The following is a 13,590-nucleotide window of genomic DNA, read 5'->3' as shown; positions in this document are numbered from 1 at the left end:
ATATTACGTCTTTAAAAATTAACAACTTTTTTCTTTAATATTCCAATGTTATGCCACTAAAATTTTATTATTTTTCGTCATAATATAACTTTATGACTTTTTTGTCCTCTCATCAGTTTGGAACTTTTTAAATCTAACATTTTTGACTTAATTCATGTAAAATTACTGCTGAATTTTTCATTTTTGCTGGCATTCTTGTTTTGTTTGTTTGTTTTTTTGTTTTGTACAAATGTACAGCCAACATGTAATTATGTTATATACAAATAACTTTAAAATGCATGTTTACTTGTTTGATATATGTAATTGTATGTGTGTGTAAACGCCATTTGAAAACCAAAGTAGGTAACAAATGTTGTGAATACAATGAATACAATATCAACAAAATGGGTACTATTTTTGCACTCTTTTCACATCTGCTTTTAACACCTTTTCTGGCGTTATATTGCACAGAAAAGAGGCAGAAATGTGTGTTCATGTTCCACATAAGGATTGTGAATTCAAAAAAAGTGCAGTTCCCCTTTAACCAGCAGGTGTCACTGTGGACCATCAATGCTCCCCAAGCTGCATATTTTGTAATAGATTACGTTTGTAATTTACTGTACTAGCAATAGAAACTGATGAATCACAGTTGAGGATGGATCGCTATAATTTCCGTGCATATCTAGGAGGTAATAAACATGCAGGTGAGTTTACTGCTTGTGCCACAACTTGAAACTGTCATTTTGCAGACATTGCCAGGCTGTTGGACCATTTCATTTACAAACCAATCTGGCTCATCCTCTGACCTCTGATCAATAAAAAAGGGCATGAATCGACCAGTTGATTTCAATGAATGGAGTACTAATTTATAGCATCCATTCATTCATTTTCTACCGCTTATCCTGGAGCCTATCCCATCTGTCTTTGGGCAAGAGGCGGGGTACACCCTGTACTGGTCGCCAGCCAATCACAGGGCACATATAGACAAACAACCATTCACACTCACATTCATACCTATGGACAATTTGGAGTTGCCAATTAACCTAGCATGTTTTTCGAAACTGGAAAACCCACGCATGCACGGGGAGAACATGTAAACTCCACACAGAGATGGCCGAGGGTGGGATTGAACTCGGGTCTCCTAGCTGTGAGGTCTGCGTGCTAACCACTTGACCGCCATGCAGCCCTCATAACATGAAACAGCAAAACCTCATCTATACGTTGCAGTACTTACAAATCAGAGAGACCTACAGGTGTTTCCTACAGGAAGTCACCTGTACTTCGACTCTTCCTGGGTGAAATGCTGGCCAATGGCTGTCCAGCAACTGCAAACATAATAAAAATAGTTTCCCAAACCTAGTATGGTCAATTGAAAAGAGAAGTGATGGGAACCTCAGTGATGGTAGTCAGAAATCCTGAGTTGGTGATCACAAAATGGTCTAACAAGCCAGTTGAAGAACATTTGAGACAGCACTGTTATAATTAAAGTTGGGCTACTTGTCAACAGAAGGCATTGGGGAATGTGTGTGTGTGTGATATTTTGTCCAGAAAAAGTGGTGCATCTGTTAGTGAAAGTGAACATAATGAACTAAATATGAATATTAAAAAATGAGCGTGATTATCCGTGTTATTCAAAGGGAAACTTTATATAAAGACTCAAAGGCACATCTGATAAATTTCAAAACCTAAAGAGAGCATGACACAAAAATAAATATTCAAATGGATACTTTGCTTTTAGCTATACAAATACTGCGTGATGTCCCTTGTACAAAAGACAGCAAAAGTCTTAAAGACTCTCTAAACACACAGTACTAATGCTACAGTGCATACTTAAAAACAATGTAAGCCACTTAAATGTGAGAAAACTTGGTCTCTACATGAACGAACAGCATTCAAACATAGACAAAGTACTGTGGTATGTGTTTTCAAATAAAAAGTATGTCAAATTAACTAAATAATTGTTAAATCATTCATTTGGGGGGTTAAGGAGAATATGAAGCAGTTTCACTGGTCAAAACGAGCGGTTATTACGTGGACTTCTGCGAGGGAATAAAAAGAAGTAGAGGATTTAGGGGGAATACAGAGTGCAGATGCCTCTTTCCTTTCACAGTCTTTTCCTCTCCCGCTTATTTAAACCTCACTATTTCACAGTGGTGTGGAAGACAGCACAGCACGTATAAAAACCATGATGTATCTAAAGATTAGTCCTTTTTCAGGCACCGTTCAGTTATTGGTCATCAGGAATCGTCCGTTCTTCGTGTTGCCTTTGATGCCTCCTTCAATTAAACAAAGGCCTCTGGGATGTCGGAGCCGTTGATTTTGATGTAGATCTTGGCATTGTTCTCCTTCTCGTGCCGCTTTTGGTGCAATGTCCGTCTGTAGCAGATGAGGTACAGCGGCAGTAGGAAGCCCAGCATGCTTAGAGCAAGCAAGCCAATGTTGACCTGTTGGGATAACACCTGAATTAGTGAACAGTAACTGAGCAGCAAGATGGAGAAGGGTGTTTTTTTGTCATGTCACCAGAGAAGGTACCATTCATTCATTAATTCATTTTCTAATGCTTATCCTCACAAGGGTCGCAGGGGTGCTGGAGCCTATCCCAGCTATCTTCGGGCAAGAGGCGGGGTACACCCTGGGCTGGTCGCCAGCCAATCACAGGGCACATATAGACAAACAACCATTCACACTCACATTCATACCTATGGACAATTTGGAGTCGCCAATTAACCTAGCATGTTTTTGGAATGTGGGAGGAAACTGGAGTATCCGGAGAAAACCCACGCATGCACGGGGAGAAATGCAAACTCCACACAGAGATGGCTGAGGGTGGAATTGAACTCGGGTCTCCTAGTTGTGAGGCCTGCGTGTTAACCACTCGTCCTCGAAGGTACCAATGATGGCAAATTAATTACGGTACTCATATCAAATGCACACACAAATGTTTGACCCGTCATACACTATCATGAACAGCCCTTATCTTAAAACCATCCATCCACCATCCTTCTATTGCTTATCCGAGGTCCGAGCAGCCTAAGCAGGGAAGCCCAGACTTCCCTCTCCCTAGCCACTTAGTCCAGATCCCGAGGCGTTCCCACGCCAGGTGAGAGACATAGTCCCTCCAACATGTCCTAGGTTTTACCCAAGGTTGACTTCTGTCTACACTTGTATGACAGTTATTAAAAAAATGTCTTGCTTGTGTTTGACTTTGGGTGATTCGTCTGTATTTGCAAGTGCAAATAGCGTGTGTGTTTGCGTGAGTAAATACACACCCAGAATGGATCTCCCCCCAGGGGTCCCATCATAGCCAAAAAGAGCGGTTGCTGCAGCAGAGCAAAGACAGCACTGACTAGTGACTGCATGCCTGTTAGACTGCCAAACTGTGAGGAAGGGTACCTGGAAAAAACACACCAAGGACATTTAGCTCACAGTAAAAACTCAAAAGAGGATGTGAATGTTTACATAGTGCAATGCAGGGACACTTACACAGCAGCGTAAAGGCCACCGACAGCTGAGTGAATGAATCCTCTCACCACCGTGTGCAAGATGAATGAAACGATCTGAGAGGAGAGGGAAGTTGAAGAGATCAGATTTTCAAACAAATGTAGCCAAAATAAGTATTAGACTTATTTTACCCTTGAAAAAAGTCTGAAAATGGTGGGATTTAGTACTCATGAAAACTAGCTTCATTAAACTTTTACTGCAAAGTACCAGTAAAAAACAAGGTAAATATACATATTCATATATATTCAGGAATGTGGGATCTCTATATTAAGATTTTTTTGGAAGAAGGAATGTATGTAGCCATTTTTCCACCAAGTGATACAGTTTAGCTAGTCGGTTTTGGAATGGTAAGCTCCGACAAAGCACTTAATAACCACTTACCTGCAGCGGGAGGTTAGGTATCAGGCAAGTGATCCCAAAGCCCACCAGAAGTAGATTTGTTAACACAAATGCTCTCAGGGCGTTGGTCACTTTCTGGGTCTTTCTGTCTCTTGACTTTGTTTTTGGCTTGTCCCTTGGGGTTAAAAACAAAGTGATTCATGAGTCAGGCATTTGACAATGTTATCTTAGGTCAACAATGTATTCTTTAATGTGTATTATTCATCCTGGTCATTGTATTCGCAGGGCATTGAATCCATTGCAACAGGACTGTTAAGGTTGTCTGAGAGCAGATTTTATATGAGAAAATAATGCGTTTGATCCGCTGAGTCAAGACAAAAACTGTGATCAACTCACGGACCTTGGCAAGCCTTACAACACATTCATTCATTTTCTATACCATTTTTCCTCACGAGGGTCGCAGGTGTGCTGGAGCCTATCCCAGCTGTCTTCGGGCGAGAGGCGTGGTACACCCTGGACCGATCGCCAGCCAATCACAGGCCACATATAGACAAACAACCATTCACACTCACATTCATACCTATGGACAATTTGGAGTCGCCAATTAACCTAGCATGTTTTTGGAATGTGGGAGGAAACCGGAGTACCCGGAGAAAACCCAGGGAGAACATGCAAACTCCACACAGAGATGCCCGGGGGTGGAATTGAACTTGAGTCTCCTAGCTGTGTGGCCTGAGCGTTAACCACTTTTTCCGCCGTGCAGCCGCTTTAAAACACATGATAATTGTAAACAAGTAAAGTTAGCTAATTCGCTGATTTTACGTATTGTGGGCTATTTTGGCAACCTATCTCCAGCGTTAAACGAGGGAACAATCTATCTAGGCGGTGTTCATCTATTCAATGATACAGTATTCAACTCAAAGTCAAAGAACAGGTCTTACTTGCTGCAGGCGTCCTTTGATTCGTCCCCATCATCACATTCCTTCAACTTCCAGTCCATAATTTGACCAATCACAGGAGTGGTCATCAAGCAGAGTAGCTGCAGCACGCCAAAGATGGAGGAGTACAAACTCACTGTGAGGAGAAAAAAACAATGTATTAGAAGAATACTGTAGGAGTTAAATGGACATTAGTTGGAAGACTGTGAAGGTGAAGGTAGCTAATGTTTAGTTTTGAGCAGGAAGTACACTCATATTAAACAAAGCAACATTGAATACTAATAATACAATGAAAGGGAGGTTAGGTCCTGCTTAAAAGGTGTACTTTTAAGGGCAAAGTCAGTTAATCATTACAACAAATGATTAATAGTGTTTTCAACTTAAACCTGAATGAACATACCTCTCAGGCAAAATATTAGGTAGGAAGAAAAAGTAGTATAGAAGGGGTTAGGGTGCAAAATGTTAAATAAATGCCAGACAGCAGAAACAATCAAAAGCCGGAACAGTATGAGTTTGCAGTATACTAAACGGCCAAATGTTAAATAAATGCTAGTCTATTTAAAAGAAGAATTACTGGATCATCTTGAATCTTACCAACTTCCATTCTTTCCACTGAAAATAACAATTATTGAACAGTTAATTTTTAATAATTCAACAACATTTATTAAAAAAGCATAACTCAATTCAACAAGATCTTAGAAGAATGTATCAGGAAACCGTCCAAAAAGTTAGGTACCATACTGAAAATGAAGAACCCTAACCTGTGTTGAGGTCGGAATCACTGAGCGCCTCGAGGACGCTGTTCATGGCCCCCATGTAGAACAACAGACGCAGCTGAGTGACCGACATGGTCACCAGGCTGAGCAGAAAGATGGGGCTGATGATACTTTTCAGAAATGACTGGGCTGCAGATTAGAGGAGAAATGCTGATTAGATTCACAAAGAGACGTTATGGTTGACGACTGAGGACCAAATTTCTTACACTCCTCCTTGACCTTGCCCTCCAACTCCAGGTCCATGGTGGAGAGACATAGCTTGTTTCCCTCCTTGATGGGCAGATCCTTCTGCGTCAAACTGTTGCCCACGCTGAGACGGCGGCCCACTGTGGTCACTTGACGGTAGAACTGTTTGCCGGTGATTTTGTGGTCAAAGCCCAGCCAGCTGAACTTGATCTTGACCCTGAGACAGCAGGGAATGATGGAAGTGATGCGATTGCTAAGTGGGACAAAAAGCTGAAGCTTGACAGAATTTTTTTAAATGTGATGTACTGTATGTGTATGTTTCTATGTGTTGCCATGGCAATGTAATCTGCCCAGGGCCTTAGGTACTAGTGATGGCACATGTCACTTCAGACAATATGGTAATGGGATGTTTCTTTAACCAATCAGATTTGAGGTTTGCCCCACAGGGTTCAAGTTATATGCATACGCCTATTCTGGGATTTTGTACTTTGTGTTGCTATGTCCAATACTAACGTATAATCCATGTCCTCGGGTCCTGGGAAGGGTTCTAATGGCCAGTTGAAGAAGCAGTTGAGGAAGACCAGTCCGGCACAGGCGGCCCATACCACCAGAATAGTGATGAAGGGTACTCCAAAGTCATAGATCACCTTTGCAAAATGACATAATCAAGGTCAAAAGAATGTAAGAGTTGGTTGATAAGGTTTCTTATTACCTTTACACCAGGGAAGGTGACAGCAGAGGATGCGTAGGAGCCAATCATCAGGGCAATGAAGGTGGAACGCAGGTCCCCAAACATATTGGGCAGCTATGAGAGACAAACAGATGTTTTTTTACCTTAATTTTTCAACAAAAAAATACTGACATCAAGTCTCATTTAACAGAGAAAAGGGAAATGGTTGACCAAACATCCGAAAATAATAACATTTACAAGCTGTACTGTTTTCCAGAGACTGAACAACAACAAGCACATTGAATTACGTAAGAGATGGGGAAGAAGAGAAAGTGGAGGGGTGCCCCCATTTCGAGGAGCCAGTTGTCACAGCTGACTGTTGCCCAACACCTTAAAGGCCATGCCTGTGTCAGCTTGAGGTAGAGTCATTTAATAATTAACCGAATGCTTTTTTTTGTGAAGGAGATTTAGTGAAACTGGGGATTTAATGTATAGAAGCAGGGTGATAAAGTGCCTCAGAGCCCTATTAACTGTATACAGTGGTGGGGATGTTTTATAGGGAGATTTACATGAGCAGAACCCCTCTGCGGGGATCACCATGGTACATTTCTGAACAGCGTGACTCCCTATAAGGCTCCAATTGTGGCAAAGGGAGGAAACAAGGGACAAGAATGCAAAGGGTGTCACTGCTGTGAACTCATAAAGTTGTTGTTTTTTCCCCTCTCATGGCTGTGTAAGCCTCGTTTAATTCCCAGAGTGGGAAAAGTAGACAACAACAAAAAGGAATGACTGGAAGCTGTGTGTAGATGTGTTTCTGACTGTTACTGAGCAGAATAGTTGCATCATAGTGGAGGTAGCTCAACTTTCCATAACTGATGTAATGTCCTTTACCCTGCAAATGAGGTGAAACAATTCTCCTACTGGTTGCAGACAAGCAGTGTACTCTGTTTCACCTCAATAGCTTCATGTGTTACTAAGTAACTAAATTGGCTTTCTGTTTAGTGTGTTTCCATTAAGCTTACTAATGCCCTCATTCTTTATTTTCCTGTCAAGCTCGCATATTAGAGTATTTTTCAGCTGCTTTACGTTTGTTTCAGATGTCCCATAATAATGTATTGGAAGCGTGTCATCCAAAATCTATCTTTGCTGCTGTTATTTAGACATTTAAACTTTTAGGACTTTTAGTAAGCCCTGCTGGGAATATTTCCATTTTGTGTGCCTGTCGCTTTAATGCTAATGAGCTGTGTAGTATAGCCATGCCTGCTGCAGACATAGTGTGTGGTTACAAGACTGCAACAAAAAACCATCTCTCGTATGGAACACACACAAGCACAAGTCTTATTTATATCTTAAATGGCTTATTTACTCGTATTATGTCTATATTGGGTAATAAGTATGTATAGGTAGCTATAAGTCTTCTTTAATAATGTTAAAAACTGTATTTATGAGGTCATAAACAGGTTTTCTATACTAAATATTGAATCTTTGTAAATCGGATCTGGAACCAAATAACCACGATAAAGGAGGGATTACTGTATAATGTAATTTTGCACTTTTTTTGCAGTTTTTTCCCCCAAAAAACTAACATGTGCTTCAACGCACATATGTTTTTCAACCACGAAACAACCTGATTTATTAATTAATGCTTTTTGGAAAAATCGCAATAGAATGCGATAGAACAGGGACGACTGTTCACCAGTTTTTAACATATTCAGTTGCTTTTTGCCTGCTCAACACATTCAAAACGAGGCAGTCAGTTGCATTAGGTCCATTTGTGGTGTTACGGATGCATGAGAAACTTGAAATCCCAACAGTCCTATTGCACAGTATACGTTTACACAGCACAAACATGCATTCACACACTTACTGTCAGGGAGGTGAAGGTCATACACATGCCCCCGAAGCCATTGAAAGTCAGGGCAATAAAGATAAGGACAGAGAGTTCTGCAAATGAAGCAGGTCAGACAGGTCATCGTCAGTCTGTAATAACTAACAACCAAATATAATACTTTATGTTAACACTTTTCATGCACACTCACCATTTGGTTGGTAGGCACCGTATGCAATGAGCAGACAGGACAATCCAAAGCATGTGCTAAAACGATAATTTATTTAGTTACATACAGTATACAGAAAAGTATTTGTGTATGCAGTACCACAGATCATGTTGATTTGTCCTTACCTGCCCAAAAGTCTGAGTTTACGGGGTCCGTATTTGTCCATGACGATTCCCAGTGGTAGCGTGATGGCTGATAAAAGGAAGGAGCCCACAGTGAAGGCCAGGTTCAACATCTCATCCTGCTCTTTACAAATTAGCCAGCCGTTCATCCTCAGTTGCCCATCGGCGGGGACCAGGGGCTTCATCTCCACCCCGTCCCCCAGAGCCACCACCTCGTCGCTCCCGTCATAATAGTCGGCGTACTCGTCAGGTGCTTCGGTTGTCGACAGGGACAGGTTGTAGCTGGAGCTGTTACCTGAAAATGTAAGGAAGGTAGTAAGTCTTGGTGGATATTTGGATCCTTGCTGTCACACATACAGTAGTTCGTTTCCAAATGTAAAATTTGTAAATAGTTCATGGCGTTATATTTGTTATTGTTATTGTGATGTAAAATAACCCTTTTTGTGTTGGTATAGTTGTGTAGATATTTGACAAATATCACAAAAACTAAAATATTTGTGTGTCTTTTCCCTTGTATAGTCGGGAACTGATATTTTCCTGAAACTTACATATATTCTACTGCTCATTACTAAAGAAAAAATTCTTTGATTAAGTGATCATTTCTAATAGCCAAACCAGATGTTAAAAGTCTACGCAGTGTATGCACGCCATCCATCCATCTTCCATGCCACTTATCCTCACGAGGGTCGCGGATATACTGGAGCCTATCCTCAGGCCAAAATTATTTTGTGTGTTTAACAAAGAAAATACAATTTTGTGAAACTAGTTGACAAGAACGTACAGTATGTATGGAAACATTGTAGTATCCTTGCTTGGAAGTGCTTATTTTATTGTTAAAACAACAAGTATGCTTTGCAATTTGCTCATCTTAAGAATGCATATACTGAAATGTGTGTATGTATGCTATATTAATTATAATTAGGGCTGTCAAAAATACAAATAAGGAGTAACTAATTTATTTCTTTAATTACGTTAAATTTTTTGACGTAATTAACGCATGCGCACCAGAGCAAGCACCCCTCGGGTCAGACGAGTGTGTCGTCATAGCACAGTGGAGCACAGTGGAGCGTCCTCACAGTCACTCAGAGGCTGACACTGTTTTAGAACGTCATTATGACCTTAACACACACCGCAGTACAATTGGATATACACTATATAATGTATGTGCTGTATCTCCATCCCACGTCTCTACTTCCTTTTTCCTACTACTTCTACTACTTCTTCTACTTAATAACACGTAAATAAACAGGAAGTTCAAGAAAAACATGAATAGGATATTCTTATCACTCCCTTCCTAACTCACGACTTCTTTAGCGGCAGCATGGCTGATTAATCATTATTAATGCATTAAAGATCTGTGATTAATCTGATTAAAAATGTTAATCATTGGACAACCCTACTTATAATATATTACTATTTTAGTCAAAAACAAGCACTTTACCTTGATTTCAGTCAGTAGATTCTCCAAATTACAATCTACACTTCATTATTGTCCTTCATTTCCTGCATTTTGTTGTTACAGTCATCCCCTCCGATTCATCACTTTTCCTATCAGGCTGTTTTTACCTCCCTCCCGCCCTTTATCAGCGGACTTTCATCTTCCATGATACAACTAATAAAGTGCTGGCTGCTGCCTTCCTCTGTCTTGCTATCACCTGTCACATGCCTCAAAAGAGCTGAGCTTGTGCTGGAGTCATCTCCTTCTTACATCATCGGGAAGATAAGACGTTTGTATCATGACAGCAGGAAGTCACCTATGCACGCACGGAGGAGAAATATTTACTGCGGTCAGGGGTTGGCTCCTGTGCAACCACTATGTGGAAAAACAGACTTGAACACCCAGGCATCATTGTTAGTATTAACTAGAAATGTGTACTTGACAAACATACTTTTCGTACACAGTCTTGTTTTTTGTACTATATTGTTTGTAAAAAGCTGATCCAGAGTGCCCCAGGAAAGCACCCTATGTGTTGTTGATTGTGCATTTTGTATTGAGTGGGACTGCTAAGTACCCTGCCATGGAGCCATAGAAAGTTGAGAGTGCAAACAACCTCATAAAGAAGGTGAGAAACACTGTTGAATTTGGTTTGCAGCCACTAAGCCTGAATATGTTGTTTGTTTTTAGGATGTAGTTGTATTTTTTCAGCATTCGTGGTAAACTTTCAATTGCTAAGTCGACAGTCGCTAACAAAATCAGAATTGTCAAACAAATAAATCAATTAGGATGAGTGGTTAGTGCGCAGGCCACACAGCTAAGAGACCCGAGTTCGATTCCACCCTCGGCCATCACTGTGTGGAGTTTGCATGTTCTCCCCGTGCATGCGTGGGTTTTCTCCGGGTACTGCGGTTTCCTCCCACATTCCAAAAACATGCTAGGTTAATTGGCGACTCCAAATTGTCCATAGGTATGAATGTGAGTGTGAATGGTTGTTTGTCTATATGTGCCCTGAAGTTAAACTTCTTTCAAACTACATCCAGCTAAAAGGCGGTTTTTGCCTGCAACACTACCTATAACCAGGACATAGGGCAAGATGAAATACAGTGTATCACCGTTGGTTCAGAGTCAGTAAGTCTGTCCTAAATTAACCTTTGCCACTCCCTTGCTCGTTGGAATGGTTTGCATACTGAGCTTTATGTACATGTAAAAACACAAAATCACTAACTTTCGGTCAGATAATTTAGTTTAGATTTGTGCTTGGGCACACTTGTCACCTTAAAGTGCGATTTGTGTGATGAATTTAAATGTTCTGATCTATACTCACTTCCATGGCCACAGCATGCTTGGAAAGAGGGTGGCCTGGGACCATGGTTGCTCACACATGAGCACACGTGAGCACACACAATGTAGGTATGTTATAATCAAGTCAAGTTAAATTATACAGCCCTTAATCACCCTTAATAGAAATACCCTGAATATGTTACAACACTAATATTAGCAGTAAAGCCTATCCCAGCTGTCTTCGGGCGAGAGGCGGGGTACACCCTGGACTGGTCGCCAGCCAATCACAGGGCACATATAGACAAACAACAATTCACACTCACATTCATACCTATTGACAATTTGGAGTTGCCAATTAACCTAGCATGTTTTTGGAATGTGGGAGGAAACCGAAGTACCCGGAGAAAACCCACGCATGCACGGGGAGAACATGCAAACTCCACACAGAGATGGCCGAGGGTGGAATTGAACTCTGGTCTCTTAGCTGTGTGACCTGCGTGGTAACCACTCGGCCTACAGACAGTCATGAAAACAATAATGAATCCACATCAAATTCAAGGGGTTCAATAAGGGTCCAATAAATGTGTGTATTTATGTATTGTGTTTTTTGAAATGTCGCCAACTTGTGGCCTGGAATGCAAAATACAAGACTTTTGTCAAGAACCCCCCCTATTGTATGCACCTGGATTCAACTAGGTAAAAAAGAAACCCTCCCTTGTTCAGCACAGTGAACAAGGTGGTGTTGTGTTACCCCAACTGATCATTGACTCACCCTCATCGTTGCACATGTACGAGTAGAAGCCTTCCGATTTGAGCATAATAAGGAGCGACCCCCATCCCAGAAGCACAGCAGAAAAGAGGAGATTCTCAACGATGGCAGTCACCGCCATCCACCAGCGGCGGGCAAACGCTCTGGCCAGAGTCGGAGCCATGGTGGAGGTAGAGAAATAGCGGGGTGAAGAGCTGGAGTGTAGAGGGTGACGGAGGGAGAGGAGAGGGAGTTGGTTGTGTTGCCTCGCTGACTGACCGATGCAGGATCAGAGATCACTTTATCTGGGAAGACAAAGGCACAAGAGGGAAGGGGAGGTTTTATAGGCGGCCTCTCTCTGAAAAAAAACACTAAAGGACAGCTTTTATGACTGCAATTACAGTAACTGCTGATGATAACTGAATGTGCTGCATGTGTGTTTAAAGCACATCAGCATTCATTTTCATATAACAAACTTGGAACGTTAATAAGCTTCTTATGAGAGAAATCACCACTATGTCTGACTGAGCACCCATAATGGCATCACTGGGATTCTCTTGTTTGCTGGGAAGAAAAAGTGGGCAAAACTGGTCCAAACTGGACTCTGAAAAATGGGACTCCCATCACCTCAGGGCCCCCTCACAAACTGTCCCCCCGCAGCCCCGCACCCTCTAACCTCCCTGCCTAAATGTCCTCAGCTAGAGGCCCATCCGACCACAGCATTTACACAGCAATTACTGTACTCTGACCACCACACAAACAAATGATTGTGGACCAAACCATTCAGCAACTCATGTCATCATAGTTAAAATTTCTTTGTTTCTAGCATCTTATGAAACCCTTAAGAGAGGACAATGTGAATTTAATTTAAATTCAGATACAGCTATATTAAATTGTTATTATATACAAAGATAAGTCTTACCTGTTAGGTTTGTATGCAGCAACACCTACCAATAGACCCTGTTGCGTCAAGAGGTGGATACATGTATACTGTGTCTTTATATATCCTACCCAAGGTCACTGCAGAGCGCCTCCTATGGGCTATTGGCTGACTGATGTCTTCATCTCTGCCAAAACAGCCCTTAACAAAAACAACAGGTCAATAGCTTTCGATTGTGCGTTTACAACACAATGAACTGTTTGTTGTGTAAAAATTTTATTTAAATAGTTTCTTTACATATCTAATTAGAATAATGAGACTGGTTCATGTGGCAAGGGGAAGTTTAAACTGCAGGGATGTAAATGATGAATCTCTCCAAAACAACATGTCGTTTAACACATAATGGATTCTACTCGATAAGGATGAGTGGTGACTGTCTGGATCAATACCAGAACTGATAAGAGACTATGGGCCAAACTGGAACCAGGAATTTATTGATTATTGCGTCTGAGGAAAAAAAACACTAGGAAATATGTCACAGATTTACTAGTTTGCCCTATTTAATGTTTTTTTAAATATTTAAAACACTGACGTGGAGAATTCATGTATGATCAACATGCTAATTAGTCACTGAGTGATCGTCAGTGAAGCTATCAGACTAACAATGATGTGGCA

At 41.1% G+C, this 13,590-nt stretch overlaps 1 protein-coding gene across 3 annotated transcripts; it reads right to left on the bottom strand.

Moving 5' to 3' along the window:
- Positions 1-1,591: 1,591 nt before the first annotated feature.
- Positions 1,592-12,983, bottom strand: slc43a2b (solute carrier family 43 member 2b). 3 transcript variants are annotated; one of them, XM_058087017.1, is made up of 15 exons: positions 12,958-12,981; positions 12,060-12,340; positions 8,572-8,863; positions 8,429-8,484; positions 8,257-8,333; positions 6,432-6,524; positions 6,233-6,366; positions 5,740-5,936; positions 5,519-5,662; positions 5,352-5,369; positions 4,761-4,893; positions 3,862-3,994; positions 3,463-3,536; positions 3,249-3,372; positions 1,593-2,423 (listed from the first exon to the last, which is right to left on the bottom strand). In XM_058087017.1, exons 2-15 carry the CDS (start codon positions 12,217-12,219, stop codon positions 2,262-2,264), a joined length of 1,797 nt encoding a protein of 598 aa, XP_057943000.1. In that variant the 5' UTR covers positions 12,220-12,340; positions 12,958-12,981; the 3' UTR covers positions 1,593-2,261. The 3 variants fall into 3 exon arrangements, with proteins under 3 accessions (XP_057943002.1, XP_057943000.1, XP_057943001.1); XM_058087019.1 differs by lacking the exon at positions 5,352-5,369 and having other exon boundaries at positions 1,592-2,423; positions 12,958-12,983; XM_058087018.1 differs by lacking the exon at positions 12,958-12,981 and having other exon boundaries at positions 12,060-12,369.
- Positions 12,984-13,590: the final 607 nt, after the last annotated feature.

Source organism: Doryrhamphus excisus, chromosome 11, assembly GCF_030265055.1.
Source record: "Doryrhamphus excisus isolate RoL2022-K1 chromosome 11, RoL_Dexc_1.0, whole genome shotgun sequence".
NCBI classification, from domain to species: Eukaryota; Metazoa; Chordata; class Actinopteri; order Syngnathiformes; family Syngnathidae; genus Doryrhamphus; species Doryrhamphus excisus.
Note: the sequence above shows the minus strand (reverse complement) of the source record. Positions and strands in the feature narration are given on the sequence as shown.

What these genes read in the sequence shown, in the direction of transcription:
- slc43a2b (XM_058087017.1), bottom strand. Translation starts at nt 12,219, where the DNA reads ATGGCTCCGACTCTGGCCAGAGCGTTTGCCCGCCGCTGGTGGATGGCG. An exon ending in CGGTGCCTACCAACCAAATG is followed by an intron (nt 8,334 to 8,428) that starts GTGAGTGTGCAT and finishes CTTCATTTGCAG; the next exon opens with AACTCTCTGTCCTTATCTTT. An exon ending in TCACCTTCCCTGGTGTAAAG is followed by an intron (nt 6,367 to 6,431) that starts GTAATAAGAAAC and finishes CATTTTGCAAAG; the next exon opens with GTGATCTATGACTTTGGAGT.